At 42.1% G+C, this 13,233-nt stretch overlaps 2 protein-coding genes across 2 annotated transcripts in view; one reads left to right on the top strand and one right to left on the bottom strand.

Moving 5' to 3' along the window:
- Nucleotides 1–127: 127 nt before the first annotated feature.
- On the top strand, nt 128–8,664 carry PPFIBP2 (PTPRF interacting protein, binding protein 2 (liprin beta 2)). Its single transcript, XM_010144818.1, has 12 exons — nt 128–170; nt 719–857; nt 1,494–1,622; nt 2,111–2,261; nt 2,437–2,548; nt 3,038–3,126; nt 4,059–4,181; nt 4,858–4,983; nt 5,782–5,970; nt 6,377–6,547; nt 8,056–8,121; nt 8,593–8,664. The coding sequence occupies exons 1-12, from the start codon at nt 128–130 to the stop codon at nt 8,662–8,664; spliced, it is 1,410 nt and encodes a 469-aa protein (XP_010143120.1).
- Nucleotides 8,665–11,654: 2,990 nt separating this feature from the next.
- LOC104501073 (NADH-cytochrome b5 reductase 2) overlaps nt 11,655–13,233 on the bottom strand; it is a gene marked incomplete at its 5' end in the record, with an annotated part of 8,292 nt that continues 6,713 nt past the window's right edge. The window contains one exon of the mRNA XM_010144817.1: nt 11,655–11,984. Coding sequence (XP_010143119.1) covers nt 11,812–11,984 — 173 coding nt within the window. The remainder of the gene's footprint in view (nt 11,985–13,233) is intronic.

Below are 13,233 nucleotides of genomic sequence, written 5' to 3'. Positions count from 1 at the left end.
CATAACTGCTTCTTTTCTTTTTGTTTCTGCTTTTAATGCTTAGCTTACTACTTTGCTCTTCTGTAACTTTATTTTGCTGGTGTTTTATATCTTCTTTGCTTCTTCATCTGGCTTTCTGCTTCTTGGGATGACTGAAGATCGCATCAGGAGTGTCAGTGCACCAGTGCTAGGTACTGTATCCAAACAAGATGCAACTTTAACAGGATTTTTGCTGCTCACTTTTTTCCTTTCCTTTTTCCCTCCTTTCTTTATGAAATACTAATACCAAGTGGGCCGTCCAGGTGGAATTCCAGCACTGCACTACTGAAATGAAGTAGCAGCTTTTGCTGTATCGCTTTCGGAGGGGATTTCTTTTTAAGATACTTACTCCTGGTTTCACTCTGTTTTCACTAAAGTCAACAGAAAAATTGCAACTGATTTTGATGGAGGAGTTACGATATTAAGAATAGGCAAGTCTTCACTCTGAAGACCTTAAATCAATTAAAATAATTATTTAAATACAAATGACTCAACCATATTATTTTACCCAATGTTTTAGTACTTTACTTTGTATCAAATGTACAGCTAATGTTTTTTTCACCTTTTGAGCATTTTTAATACAAGAACAATTTTACAGATATCTCTACTTTTATATTCTGCATTTAAACATTATTCTTCCAGATAACAACTTTGTTAGTAGTTAGTATAAAATGTGACTGTGTTACTGTTGTTAACCCAGGGGAAACCGAGAGTATGGATGGTACAGCAGTCTCGGATGACCTGTCACCTCTTTCTTCGGGAACAGATTCAGGTCCACAATCTCCATTGTCTCCAGAAAACAGAAAGAGTCCAAAAGGGATCAAGAAAATCTGGGGAAAGTAAGGTTATTTTTTGGTTCCATGTCAAAGCATTTCAGCCTAGATTTAATCCGGTTCTTGTCAAAAACTACACTATCTACAATAAGAATAAAATAAAATTCAGGAAGAGGACAGAAGGCATCTCTGTGACCATGGGTGTGTCCCTGGGTACACATGGGTGTCAAGCTGGGTGAGCGTTCACAGCGTCCTGCTGGCGGAGTAAGACACGCTGCTGTCATCTTAACGCTGATCGTTCAGAATGCCAACAGTTTCATCAGCTACGACAATTCAGAGGAGAGTAAGTTACTCATTAGAGAAGGCATCAGATAAACAAATGAGAGAAAACAGAAGAAACAAAAAGCAGGGGACTGTGTTTTACTGTGTTCGTTTATCTGCTTCAGGACAGCAGGCGTTTGCAAAGCTGGTCTCCAGTGTGCGTTACTGGTTGGCTTGAAGGGTTCTGGCTGCTCTGCAGAGCTTTTTTCTTTGCTCACAGTTAGGCCTAGACAGCATTCGACTGGAACTTCTTCAGCTACCAGTTGAATTAGATGTTTGTGGTTTACAGGAAGATTAATGCAGCTTCTCAGTGTCACTATATGAAACAAATGTTACCTCTTGCAAGCTAATAGTACTATCATGGCACTCTTGTCTTGAAAGAATAAGAAGAACTCAGTCAGGTAACTTCCCTGCAGACGACCTGGGTTTGGCAGAGTTTCGAAGAGGTGGACTCCGTGCAACAGCTGGCCCTCGGTTATCCAGAGCAAAGGAAACCAAAGGCCAGAAAAGGTACTGGTCCCTGCTCTACCTTGCACAGCATAATTTGTGGCATTGTTAAATGTGCTGAACAGCCAAACCCTCCTCAAACCTTGTGAAATATGTTCTTCCCGATGTACTTCATTACGTGTGAAATGCCACAACCACTGGAAAGAATTTCTCTGGTAGAAAATGTATCCCGCATAGCTCCCCTGCCTGCACTCCTTCAGCTGCAGGTTGCAGCACTAGCTGTTTTCTGGACTGTCAAAAATTTCACCTTGTTAAAGAACAAGAAAACTTATCATGGCCCGTGGGAGTATCTGCTCCCAAAGGGATTCAGCAATTCCCTTTTTCCTCTTTTCAAATAGAAAATAGGAAATTCTTGGCTTTTGTTAATGCACAGTAATACAAAGTGCACAAATAGCTGCGCCGTGGCACTGCCTCTGGCACATGGTGAGCTTTCTGATAACAAACATAATTCTTCCCTGTTAGAGTTTTGAAGCATTGCTTGTACTTTCCAGTGACTACAATGCTCCGTTTGCTCAGTGGAGCACTGAAAGAGTTTGTAACTGGCTGGAGGACTTTGGCCTTGGCCAGTACGTCATTTTTGCACGGCAGTGGGTGACCTCAGGCCATACGCTGTTGACTGCGACACCTCAGGACATGGAAAAGGTAATAACCTGTAACTGTTTCTCTCAAGCAATTGTACACGTTGACTCTGTACAGCCAGGCCCCTTCAAACAACTGGCAGTTCCACCTTCCTGAACTATGTAGTATCCATTTCAGTAGATCCCTAATGAGATGCAAAGAGGCAAGTCAAGCTATTTGTTAACCATTACTATTGCAGGAAATGGGAATAAAGCATCCACTGCACAGGAAGAAATTAGTTTTGGCCATTAAATCAATAAATGCAAAACAAGATGAGAAGTCTGCACAACTTGATCATATCTGGGTGACACGTAAGTGTTTGAACTGTCATGGAATTGTTTGGAAAGGAATTTCTCCCACCCCTGTGTCAGGCTGCCTGATAGGTGCTTGTTTGAGCAGTTAGTAAACATCTTTTTAAGAGCAGTAAGCTCCAGCAGAGTAGAATGAGGATTTTTGTGGTGTTCTGACATCCAAGGATACAGCTATATGGTACGACCTTCCAAAGGGAACGTGGTCATGCAGATTGCAGGGAAGTAACGGGAGAGAGGGCTCAGTCTAGCAGGAGCTAGGTGTGCTGCAGAAGGGACGTACGCAGTCACGCTGTATGGAAAGTATCGCAGGGGTATTGTGGACAAAGCTGTTGGTGGGAATTGCTTTAGGCTTCTGTAAGGGGCTGTCCTTCTGAAAGGGGAAGAGCTAGGAGAAGCTACCTGAGTGCCTTCAGAAGGCGGCAAGGAGGGGAGAAGAATTTCATTCTCACTGATCTGGACTTGCGTACACCATTGTTCGTGTACCTGCAGGATGGCTTGACGATATCGGTTTACCTCAGTACAAAGACCAGTTTCACGAATCCAGAGTTGATGGGAGAATGTTGCAGTACTTAACTGTGGTAAGCTACAGTCCTTCTTCCTCAGTTTAACCAAAATTAACTTCAGAATGAGCAAAGAGTTTTACAGTTTCCCTTTGGCTGTGAGCAGTTAAAATAATTCTTTGTAAGACAGAAATAGTGCCAGCAGTAACTCACGTGTGTTGTCTAGTGCGTGATTACTATTTGTAAGGAACATAAAGTCACAGGCTGTGTAACAGCTAACTTCTGCAAAGTCTTTCTTTCAAAACCATGTAGCACACCACGATTAAAGATAAGATCACCTACTTTACATGCAGCTTCTTGAATGTGGTGTGTCCACACCAAGTTAGCAACAATATTGACTAAACAGAAGATGAGCAGCAAATTCAGTGATCTGTACAGGTCCAACCACACTAGCAGCAAACCGGGCACTGTGGTCATAGCCACTGCGTTTTCCTACAGTTTCCCTACCCGGGTTTGAGTAATTATTTGGTTTTGTTAACTGTGCTATGAAAAAAATGCCTAATTTAGCTGTTATCAGCCTTGTCTACGCTGCTTAAGGAGCCTTTGTAAGAGGAGCATGGTCCCTCCTGTTCCATGGTTTGGCGTGTGTTGCTACCTGCAGTAATCCTACGCACAACAGGATCTTACATGAAAAACAGTCCAAATATTTTAAAACTATCCATAAACCTTGAATTTACTTAATAGGATACAAGCTCTCTATTTTTTAGCCAGGTTTTGCTGTGGTGCATACAGTGTTTAAAAACAATGCCCAAAAAACTCACCACCACCAACAAACCCCCCAAACCCCCACCCGAAAAAACCCTCTTTAAAATATAAACTTCTATTTTATCTAAACCACAGTAAGTGTGGTTTAGATAAAACTGCATAGCAAGCTTAAAATCTTTGTTCTTGGGGGAAGTACCTGTTCTGGGATGTATTCTGTGCCACCTAAACGGTGCTTTCCTTTACAGAACGACCTCCTCTTTCTGAAAGTCACCAGTCAGCTACATCATCTGAGTATTAAATGTGCCATTCACGTGCTGCATGTCAACGGTTTCAACCCCCACTGCCTACGCAGGAGACCACTTGAGGAGGTAGGAGAACGTTTAAATAAATTGAAGAGGCACTAATTACCTGATTCCAGCCAAAGGGGACAGAAAACGAGCAGAGTACATCGATACAATAGAATCGCTGCTACTAGGAAATTGCATCTAAAGCAGTCGTGCTGCTTTCTAGCTCTGGAATGTGACATGTACTCACTCACTGGTGATAAAAATCCTGATGATGCTCAGTCCCTAAGTGCTTGAGACACTTATTAGTCGTATCTCATGAAGTTCCCTTTAGAAATTATTTGCTTAAAGAAGTTAGTTCAGCTTCTAAGAGATTAATTGGAATGTTTTTTCTTTGCCTGCCCCAGCTTTGAACTCTCAAAGGTTTTTGCCTTACCTGGTCAGCATAGCTTATTGTCTTGGTATGAAAGACTGACAGCAATACTGTTCTCAAAGCGCTCCCTTTTTTACACCTAGCTTCTGTAATCTCTACTGTTATAAAACTGGTTGCGGTATACGGGGTTTCGTCTGTACTAGACAATGCCTGCCATCTCGTCAGAGGATGTTTGAAAGAGGGCTTGAGCAGAAACAGTTCGGGGAAAAATAACTGCTCTGTGAGGAAGAGCAGGACAACGTTTTTATCTGAACCAGGATACACACTGTGAACTTGCAGGAACAATTCAGGCTATAGTGTCATCATCTTTTCTGCTTACTTCAACAGAGTAACGTCTCGCCTTCCGAAGTAGTTCAGTGGTCCAATCACAGAGTGATGGAATGGCTCAGGTCAGTTGATCTGGCAGAATATGCACCAAACCTTCGAGGCAGCGGAGTGCACGGTGGCTTGATTGTAAGAATTTGTTTTAATATTTTACTACATCATATATACTGAAAACTGTAATATTAAACATCATTTATCTGATGTTTGTCAGGCAGGAGGAAACATATCTGCAACATGACAGCATTATCACGCCTTCTGAGGAGCCTCTTTATCTGATCCAGGCATCTTAATTTTACAAAGGAAAATTAAAATAAAGCAACCACTAAAAGATTTTTTTATAATCAAAGCTCAGCTATGCATTGAGTGTTTACCAGCAGTCCATAAAACCAGCCTCTGCAACGGGAAAATTACTGTGCTGATCAGGCAGCACTGAGCGTTTCTTGGGGTGGTTATAATGGAATTCTGAGCCACAGCAAACCACGGTCCTGAACTTGCAGCAGTCTTGTCCGCAATCAGGAATGACACCTTTTTAATTCAGAACACTCGTGACTATTTGCAGCTTAAAGTCAGAGTTCTGAAATACTGTGATCCTAGTGCTGTAGAGGTTTTGCAAAAATGAAACAGAAAAAATTGTGCTATACTATGAATAGAGCTGAAAATTCTGAAAATTTGTTCAATCTAAGCAAATACAGATGGATGCTAAATATAAATACGTATTTGCCCAATCACACTCTGCGTTTCTTAGTGCCTACTCATGTATTTCTCATTCAAAGCCCAATGAGTATCATATCACAAGTGATTTATAAAAGGACTAATGCACCTAGGCAGCTTATTGAGGAGGAGAAATTCCTAATAAGCACCGTAATTGTTTACTGTTGCAAATATGTAACTTTATAGACCATAAATATTCTGCTATGTCTTTAATAGATTCTTGAACCTCGCTTCAACGGTGACACACTGGCAATGCTGCTGAATATTCCTCCTCAAAAGACCCTACTGCGACGCCACCTAACAACCAATTTTAACATATTAATTGGACCAGAGGCACAACAAGAAAGACGAGAAATAACGGAGTCAGCAGCGTACGCACCGTTGACCACCACTGCCAAAGTTCGGGTAGGTACTGCTTTCAAAAGGCGAGATTTCGGAATTGCAGGCTTCCTCTCCCCTGTCTTACAAAGAAAATAAGGGACTGACAGGGGCAGGAAGAGATCAGTTCTAGGAGTGTTATATTTTCCTTAATTATAGATACCCAAGCATTTAATTCCTATCTGTTTAAAACAGCTTCTGAAGTAAGCACACAATCCCTTCAGTGCTCCTTCGAAGAAAAAAAACCAATCTAAATGCATTTATCATCAACTGGAACTCCCACTTTGAAGACAAACAGCTACATTTATCTAGTTGAGAATCTGTGTACTTGGAAAACTAAAGTGTGGCACTAAATCAAAAAGGAGAGGATTTTGAATGTTTAGAGGACAACCCTCTTTTTATTATTTAAAATTTGTTTGTCGTCTTGTTTTAGCCAAAGAAACTTGGATTTTCACATTTTGGAAACTTAAGAAAAAAGAAATTTGATGAATCAACCGATTACATTTGTCCTATGGATACAACCCCAGCAGCTACAAATGGTACTCAGAAAAACTACGGTGGATTCAAAGGACTTGGTCCCTTCACTGATCGGGAACTGGATCAGGTGGGACAGACAGACTGATGCCGCTCTCATCTCATCTCTCCATGCATTCCAAAGCTTGCCAATAACCAAACATGTAACAAAGTATTTGCTCCATCTGCATGAACTCACTGAGAAAGTACTGGCTGTGGACACTGGGAAGAGATCTATACTAAGAATGGCAGGTTTATTGTTTTCAATCGGCTCCTCCATTGTCAAGCCCTTTTTCAGGAATGTAACACCTTTACACTATGAGGGTTGATGCATTTTGACAATTAAGGTGGTGGTTACAGTAAACACAAGACTTTTGTACTTTTAGCTTTCAGAATCTCCATACGGCACACTACTTTTTTCATTATCTTTATGGGTGGGTTTTAATGTAATAAATATATTTGGACTAATTTGTACAAAGCTACTGAGTTATATATTAAAGTACAACTGGATTGTGTATTTTTAAGAGCCATTAATCAAAGAATCCAACTGAATTTTTCTTTCCTTATGTACAGTAGGGAGTAGTTATGCTTAGATGGTATATGTGAAAAGAATGCATCAGTAGTGAACAAGATTACTAATAAACCAATACTTAAATAGTTCACTTTTGTTATGTAGTACTGACATGGTGAATGAAACTGTCTAGACACCAAACAGACCAATGATGAAGGCTAAAAACCATCAAATTTTATTCAATTTTGCTGTTGTGTAAAGGGATGTAAACCCTGAAAAATGGAGCTCCTGGATTCTTGTGTGAACTTAGCAACACACAAGGGGCAGAGGCAGCCGGCGGTCACTGTCCTGTCTCCAGTGACCATGAGAGAGCTTCTTGAGAGAATGGTCACAAAGTTGAAAAGACTGTGAAAGTATTTTTCTCATTTGCATGTTCTAGTGCATCTAACATCTCATCTGTGTTCATTATCTAACTGTTGTCTGTCTTCAACGTGCACCTTTGTCACATGAAGTCCTGATCCTAAGCAGGGGCAGTACCAAATCACGACTGTAGTTCAGCAGTGAGGGCATTAGCTGTGAGCCAAGAGCTTACACTATGCACTACAAAACCCCTGCATTCTGCTCTAGGCACCTGGGCTGTCCATTACGCACGACTTCTGAGCACGTGGTCAGGCCGGGAAACCTCACTGCCCGAGAACTGACAACCTTTTTACGTAAGAGTAGGTAGGACTGCATCGCTAAGGACTCGTTCTTCTTGCCCGGGGAAGACTGCCAGGCATAGAGTAAGCATTAGACCATCTGGAAAATACTGCTCTCCATTGGGAATGCCAGTTAGGCTTTTTCTTTTCTTGTGTGAATTCCAGCTCGAGTTTCATGGAATGCATCTTTCTTAATCAGGATTCCTCTCGTTCAGTGTGTTTTCACATACCTTACAGCATGGAGGCATTTTTGTTACTGTGCAGAAATCAGGGCTTTAAACTTAGCACAACTTCACTGGTGCGGGCACAGACAGCTCCCAAAGATGCATGTCGAGTGAATAAAATTGCACATACTGTCTGACTTGAACTAGTTCCTGAATACTTTTACAGATGGAACATTCAGAAGGAACAGTAATGCAAATAGGGGCTTTTTCTCAAGGCATAAGCCATCTTACGGTACGTACCGCTTTCACTTCTGTTTTCAAGTCACAAATGTATTCTGCTGGAATTCGGTAAAGCCCATCAGTGCTGGTGGTAGTTAAGTGGGTCCCTCTTGTAAGATACCTTTTCATAGCCTGGTTGTATATTCACAGTATCAAGGAGGTACAGGCTTGGCATATTTACATGAGCTAAAACTCTGTGGGGGAAAAAAATCATCAGTATTAATTCCTGACTCCATAGTAGCTACAGCTGACCTAAAGGTGTAATGACGAAGGACATAATGTAGTTGAGTACCCTCAGAAAATCTCTGTGAGGATTTTCTCAAGGAAATACTAGTTTATTTAAAGCTGCATTCAAGAAATTCCTTTTAATTTTATGAGGTTCTAACCCCCTCTGTTGTGAATCTGATCTCATTACAGCTGGATTTTGTTAACTGCAGGCCTCTAACTGACCGTGCTTGCTTGTTCATGTCTTGTTTTCTTTCAGACGATGTTAAGCCAAGATGAAATGCTGAATGACAGCAGATTTTTAACGCCTGCCTTTGAAGACTGGAGATGATGTTTCAGTGTGACCAAAACCACTATTAATACCTCATGCCTGTCCAGAGGGGGGGCCAGGAGAACCTTGATGCTGTGGCGCAGAAAAGCTTTACCTCTTTTCTGCCAGTGAGACTTAGCACATAGCATTTAACGCTGTCAGCGTAGCAAGGCACTACAGGTAACGTTCCTCCGCACCATCTTCCACGTGACGTGGTGTGTTGAGAGAAGTGGTGCTGGAAAGCCAAGACTGGTTTACCCTTTTTTTCACTGTCTTTTACATGGTATGTTTAGGTACTGTTATGTGAAAGATCTTTTGTAATTTTTTATTTTATAATTAACTCATAATGCAGGAATCATTAATACACTATTATACCGTGTGGACTAACCAGAGCCTAGAAATTCAGATGGATGCTGGTAAGCGCAGCGGTAATGGCTCTCTAGCTACTGCTGCAGTCTTGCCAGAGACTTGTTTCCCATAAAAGGATTTTAATCACTCATCCCTTTCATGAGCACATGCCCTGCCCTCTCTTTTTCTCTAAGTCCAGTGTAGAATGGGAAGATGGGAACACAGTAGTATCCATCAAGCCTTTGCTTTTATCAGGAGGATGAGAAGATGGTTCAGAGATCTTTACCTAACTCAAAAAGATACTGAACAACTACAGCAGGAAGTGTAACTTTGAGACTACCAGAAAACTGATGGACTCAAAAGCTGGTGCTTCCTTTGAAGTAAGGCTTTTTTATCATGTGATTTTTTGTACGTGCAGTACGATGTTCGCTGTCAAGGAGAAATCACAACATTTAATTAATGTAAAATTAAAATTTAAGAATGGAGTTTGCTGCACTCCGTAGGGTAAGTGCAACAGAATTTCCAGTATGATCCAGTGTTAGGTTTTAAGTGACAGTTCTTTAACTGGACCTATCGAAGGGGCTCTTTCTGGACATTGACTAGCACGTGTGCAGGCGTCAGGATGCTCAGAAGCCTTCTGAACTGTCAGAAGGGTTCAGACAGTTTTCTGAGCCCCATACCTGGTTGGGCTAAAACATAGTACTGGCTTCACAGAAGAGAGGAATGGTAATAAGCCTATTCTTTTCCCATAGTTTCACCTAATTGAACATATGGCTGCCAACAGCTCTGAGGAGTGGAGATGTTGTAAACAAAACTGCTGTCAGTTCTCTCCATTCCAGCTACAGGTAGATTTTTCATAGAGTACTTCATGTAGCAATAGGAGACAAACATTGCCCTGCAATGCGTACAGTGTAACTAAGGAGAAGTACCATAATAAAACAAATACTCGTTTCTTGAAGGCACTCGACAAAACAGATCTGTTCACATATCACTGTGGCCTGAGGGCAGGTCACTCCCAGCCACAACCCTCCCAAATCAAGGAGAAGTCTCTTGAACTGTCCCAGGTATGCAGCAAGGGCTCTTCATAAGCCATCACCAGCACTTCCTAAAGGTGACCTATTCTAGACCTCACTCTAAGAGCCTCTCCTGACAGACTCTGCACTCGATAGTTGGATTTTAGAAACTAAACACGCGATTTTGTGGTCCAAAATAAGAAAACCAAGGCAGTTTTTTCAGTCACCGAACAGCGAAACGATAATGGAACATCCAAAGGAATGAGAATTCCATCTGCCCATCAGCAAACTAAAAATGCTTAGTAAAAGGTACTGAATGTACCAGTCAAGTCCGTTGCCAATCTGACAATGCCGTCAGCACTAGAGACCAGATCACATACTATGCACACGCGAGATGCTTTGTCAGGTTAATTGGCCAGGAGACTTATTACAGCACTGCGACCAGGCTAAGCTGCTCCAGCAGGGCAGCCTTCATACCACTGGGAGCTTCAAACCCGATTTCACGTGTCTTTGATGATGTATTTATAACTCCATGTGGCGGTGTGCTAACTTGGCTGTGAATAGTCACTCTACAAAAGTATTGGATTTTTGAGACACTGAGTAAGAAATCCTAATTAGCGTAACACAGACTTAAATGCTTATTTTGTGACTGTTACAAATAAATCCTGAATGTTTCTCTACCTCTTGCTGATAGGAATGATTGTACCACAAACGGGTGATCTCTCGTCAGGGACAGAATCGCATGTCTGTCTTTGTATTATTGCCACAAATGTAGCTGATGACATACAAACCCCCTATATCCATTTTTAACTAGTAGATTCCTTTTGTTTTGCTTTAGATGAATAAAAATATTTAGATGTTAACGAATACCTTTACTAAAGAAATGTCCTCTACCTCAGGAGTGTGTCAGACCATAAAACAAATGTAGTGCAAACTAATTCCTGGAAGCGAGCACGCAGTACTTCAGGCACTGCAGACTAAGAATCAAACGCTCTGTGTGAACACGCCGAGCTGAGGCGTTAGGGCCCAGCTGACAACAGGAAGGAAGAAGCCCTGTTCTCCCGTAAGCAAAGGAAATTTCTGAAACCGCGGAGCAAGCACTGCCCTGAGAGCACGACACTGAAGTGATGTAATGTCACTGGAGAGTTGTGTCCCTTTATGCAGCCCAGAACTTCCCAAGGTGGCAGTGACCGTTTAGCTACGGCTGTTAGAAGACAGCATGACGTTGTGTAATCCTCCGGAATAAATTTCACACTAATGAGAATTTCTGTTCCAATAATGAGCAGTTTGCATGTTACCCAAATTCTGTTCCCTTTTTAATAACATGGTGTGACTTCTTTCTGAGTGCCTGGTAAAGGGCTGTGAAACAGCATTTAAAAAAAAAAAAAAACCCAAGCAACCCTGTTCTTTATACTCTCCTTCCCCTGAATTCACTAAACGAATTACCTACAGAGTGCAGTTAAATAATCCGCGTCCAGTGTTGCAGCCCTCTCCTAAATCCCATACCAGTGTTACAGACAAGCGGGTTTATCTCTATCCTACCTTTCCCTTTACGTCTATTTTTTTTCCTCAGAATTAGCATTTCATACTAACTTAAGAGGTTAGGCTAAGTTACTTCCACACAATTCAAGATTATCTCTCAACTTCTTAGTATTAAAACACAAGTAATTATGAAGTTATAAACCACAAAAATTGTAGTAAGTGGTTACAAAACAAATATAAAAAAAATACGGCACAGTTAGCTGCCGGTTGTTCCTGTGGGAATAATGCAGCACGTGCTTACCAAAGGTGTCCAGAGACGTCAGTGTTAGTAAGCAAATGTACTGCTCTTGGGATAGCCAAGTGTGTCCAGGCTGGGCTGGCACGCCAACTGGATCATGGGTGGTGGCCCACACATGAGAATGAGCGTCTCGCTGCCGGGGGAAGGGAGGTGGGTTTTAATCATGTCTGCAGTGACGAAGCCAGAACTGTACTTCCAATCTGAAACAAAGAAATTAAACAATTAATTTGAATCTCTGTACCATCTGAAGCGTTTTTGACCTTCTGTGTTGTACTCACAAAGCAGCTGAAGAATCAGCCAAGTTGCAGCACCAGCACTGCAAGCCAAGGGCAAGTTGTTAAATCTCACTGAGCTCAAACCACGTGGTCCCCTTGGACGGGGACAAAACAAGGCTCTGGTTGCTAAGACAGCAAAGTCTGCAAATAAGCAATAGACTTCAGAAAAAGTAGACGGCAGGTAGGAATAAACAGGGTGAGTATATGAGCTTTTCCCGTGCAGAGGTCACCCAGCAGCACTTGGGACACCTGTGCCATCACACATGGGAAAGAAAACCTGGAAAAGAGATCGAGTGGTGAGGTGACAAAGTTTGATGATGACAGAAGTTCTGCTGTGTCGGTAAAAGTGATAAGAGAATAAAAAAAAAGAGGAAAGAAATGTCAAATGATTTCAAGCAGTATTATTATTGGATGCATCTGCCATTTCAAGTGAGCCAAGTAGGAAAAACAACGCTGCCTTCACACACAAAAACGCCTGCTTTGAGCTGGTTTATCAGGAGGGTTATGAAAGCAGCAGCAGTTAAAGGGCATATGAAATGTTAAGAAGTATCAAGGAAAGGAAAAGGGAACATGTCAAAGTAAAAATAGTTTGCCTGCGCCTCGACTAGGGCTGTTCAGTTCTGATCTGTTCAGCTCAAAAAGGGACATAGGAGAGCTGGAAAAGATTGAGAGAAGAAGGATGAGCAAAGGTACGTAAGCCCTGCCGTGTCAGGGAGACCAGCAGCCGTCAGTATGGAAGAGGTGGGGCAGCGGGGGCGAGCGACAGACGCCCGTAAAGTCAGAAACATGAAGACAGTGGGTAGTCACCTATTCACACTCTCTTCCAGCACAAGAATTAAGAGGCAAATGCAAACCAGAGGAAGTCATTCTTCACACAAAAGTGCTAATCCTGTGGAACCACTCATAGGCAAGAGCGATAAAGCTCTCACAGGCTCCAGAGGAGTCTCGCCAAGCTCCTGCAGAAGCAGCCCACTGAGGCAGTCCACCTGCAGAGGCACACTGCGCTCAGAACCGAGGAACGGGGAAGACTGCAAGGTATCAAGGCCTGCTGGTTCCTCTGGCCGTCTGCTTATGGCTAGTGCTGACAACCGGTACAGAACTTTGATCTGACTCAGTTTGGCTCTTGCATCTGTTAAATAAAGAGCTGTGATCACTTACAACATCAGCAAACAGG

The sequence above is a fragment of the Buceros rhinoceros genome, unplaced genomic scaffold, assembly GCF_000710305.1.
Source record: "Buceros rhinoceros silvestris isolate BGI_N320 unplaced genomic scaffold, ASM71030v1 scaffold44591, whole genome shotgun sequence".
Classification (NCBI taxonomy): domain Eukaryota; kingdom Metazoa; phylum Chordata; class Aves; order Bucerotiformes; family Bucerotidae; genus Buceros; species Buceros rhinoceros.
This window is presented reverse-complemented; position numbering and strand designations above follow the sequence as displayed.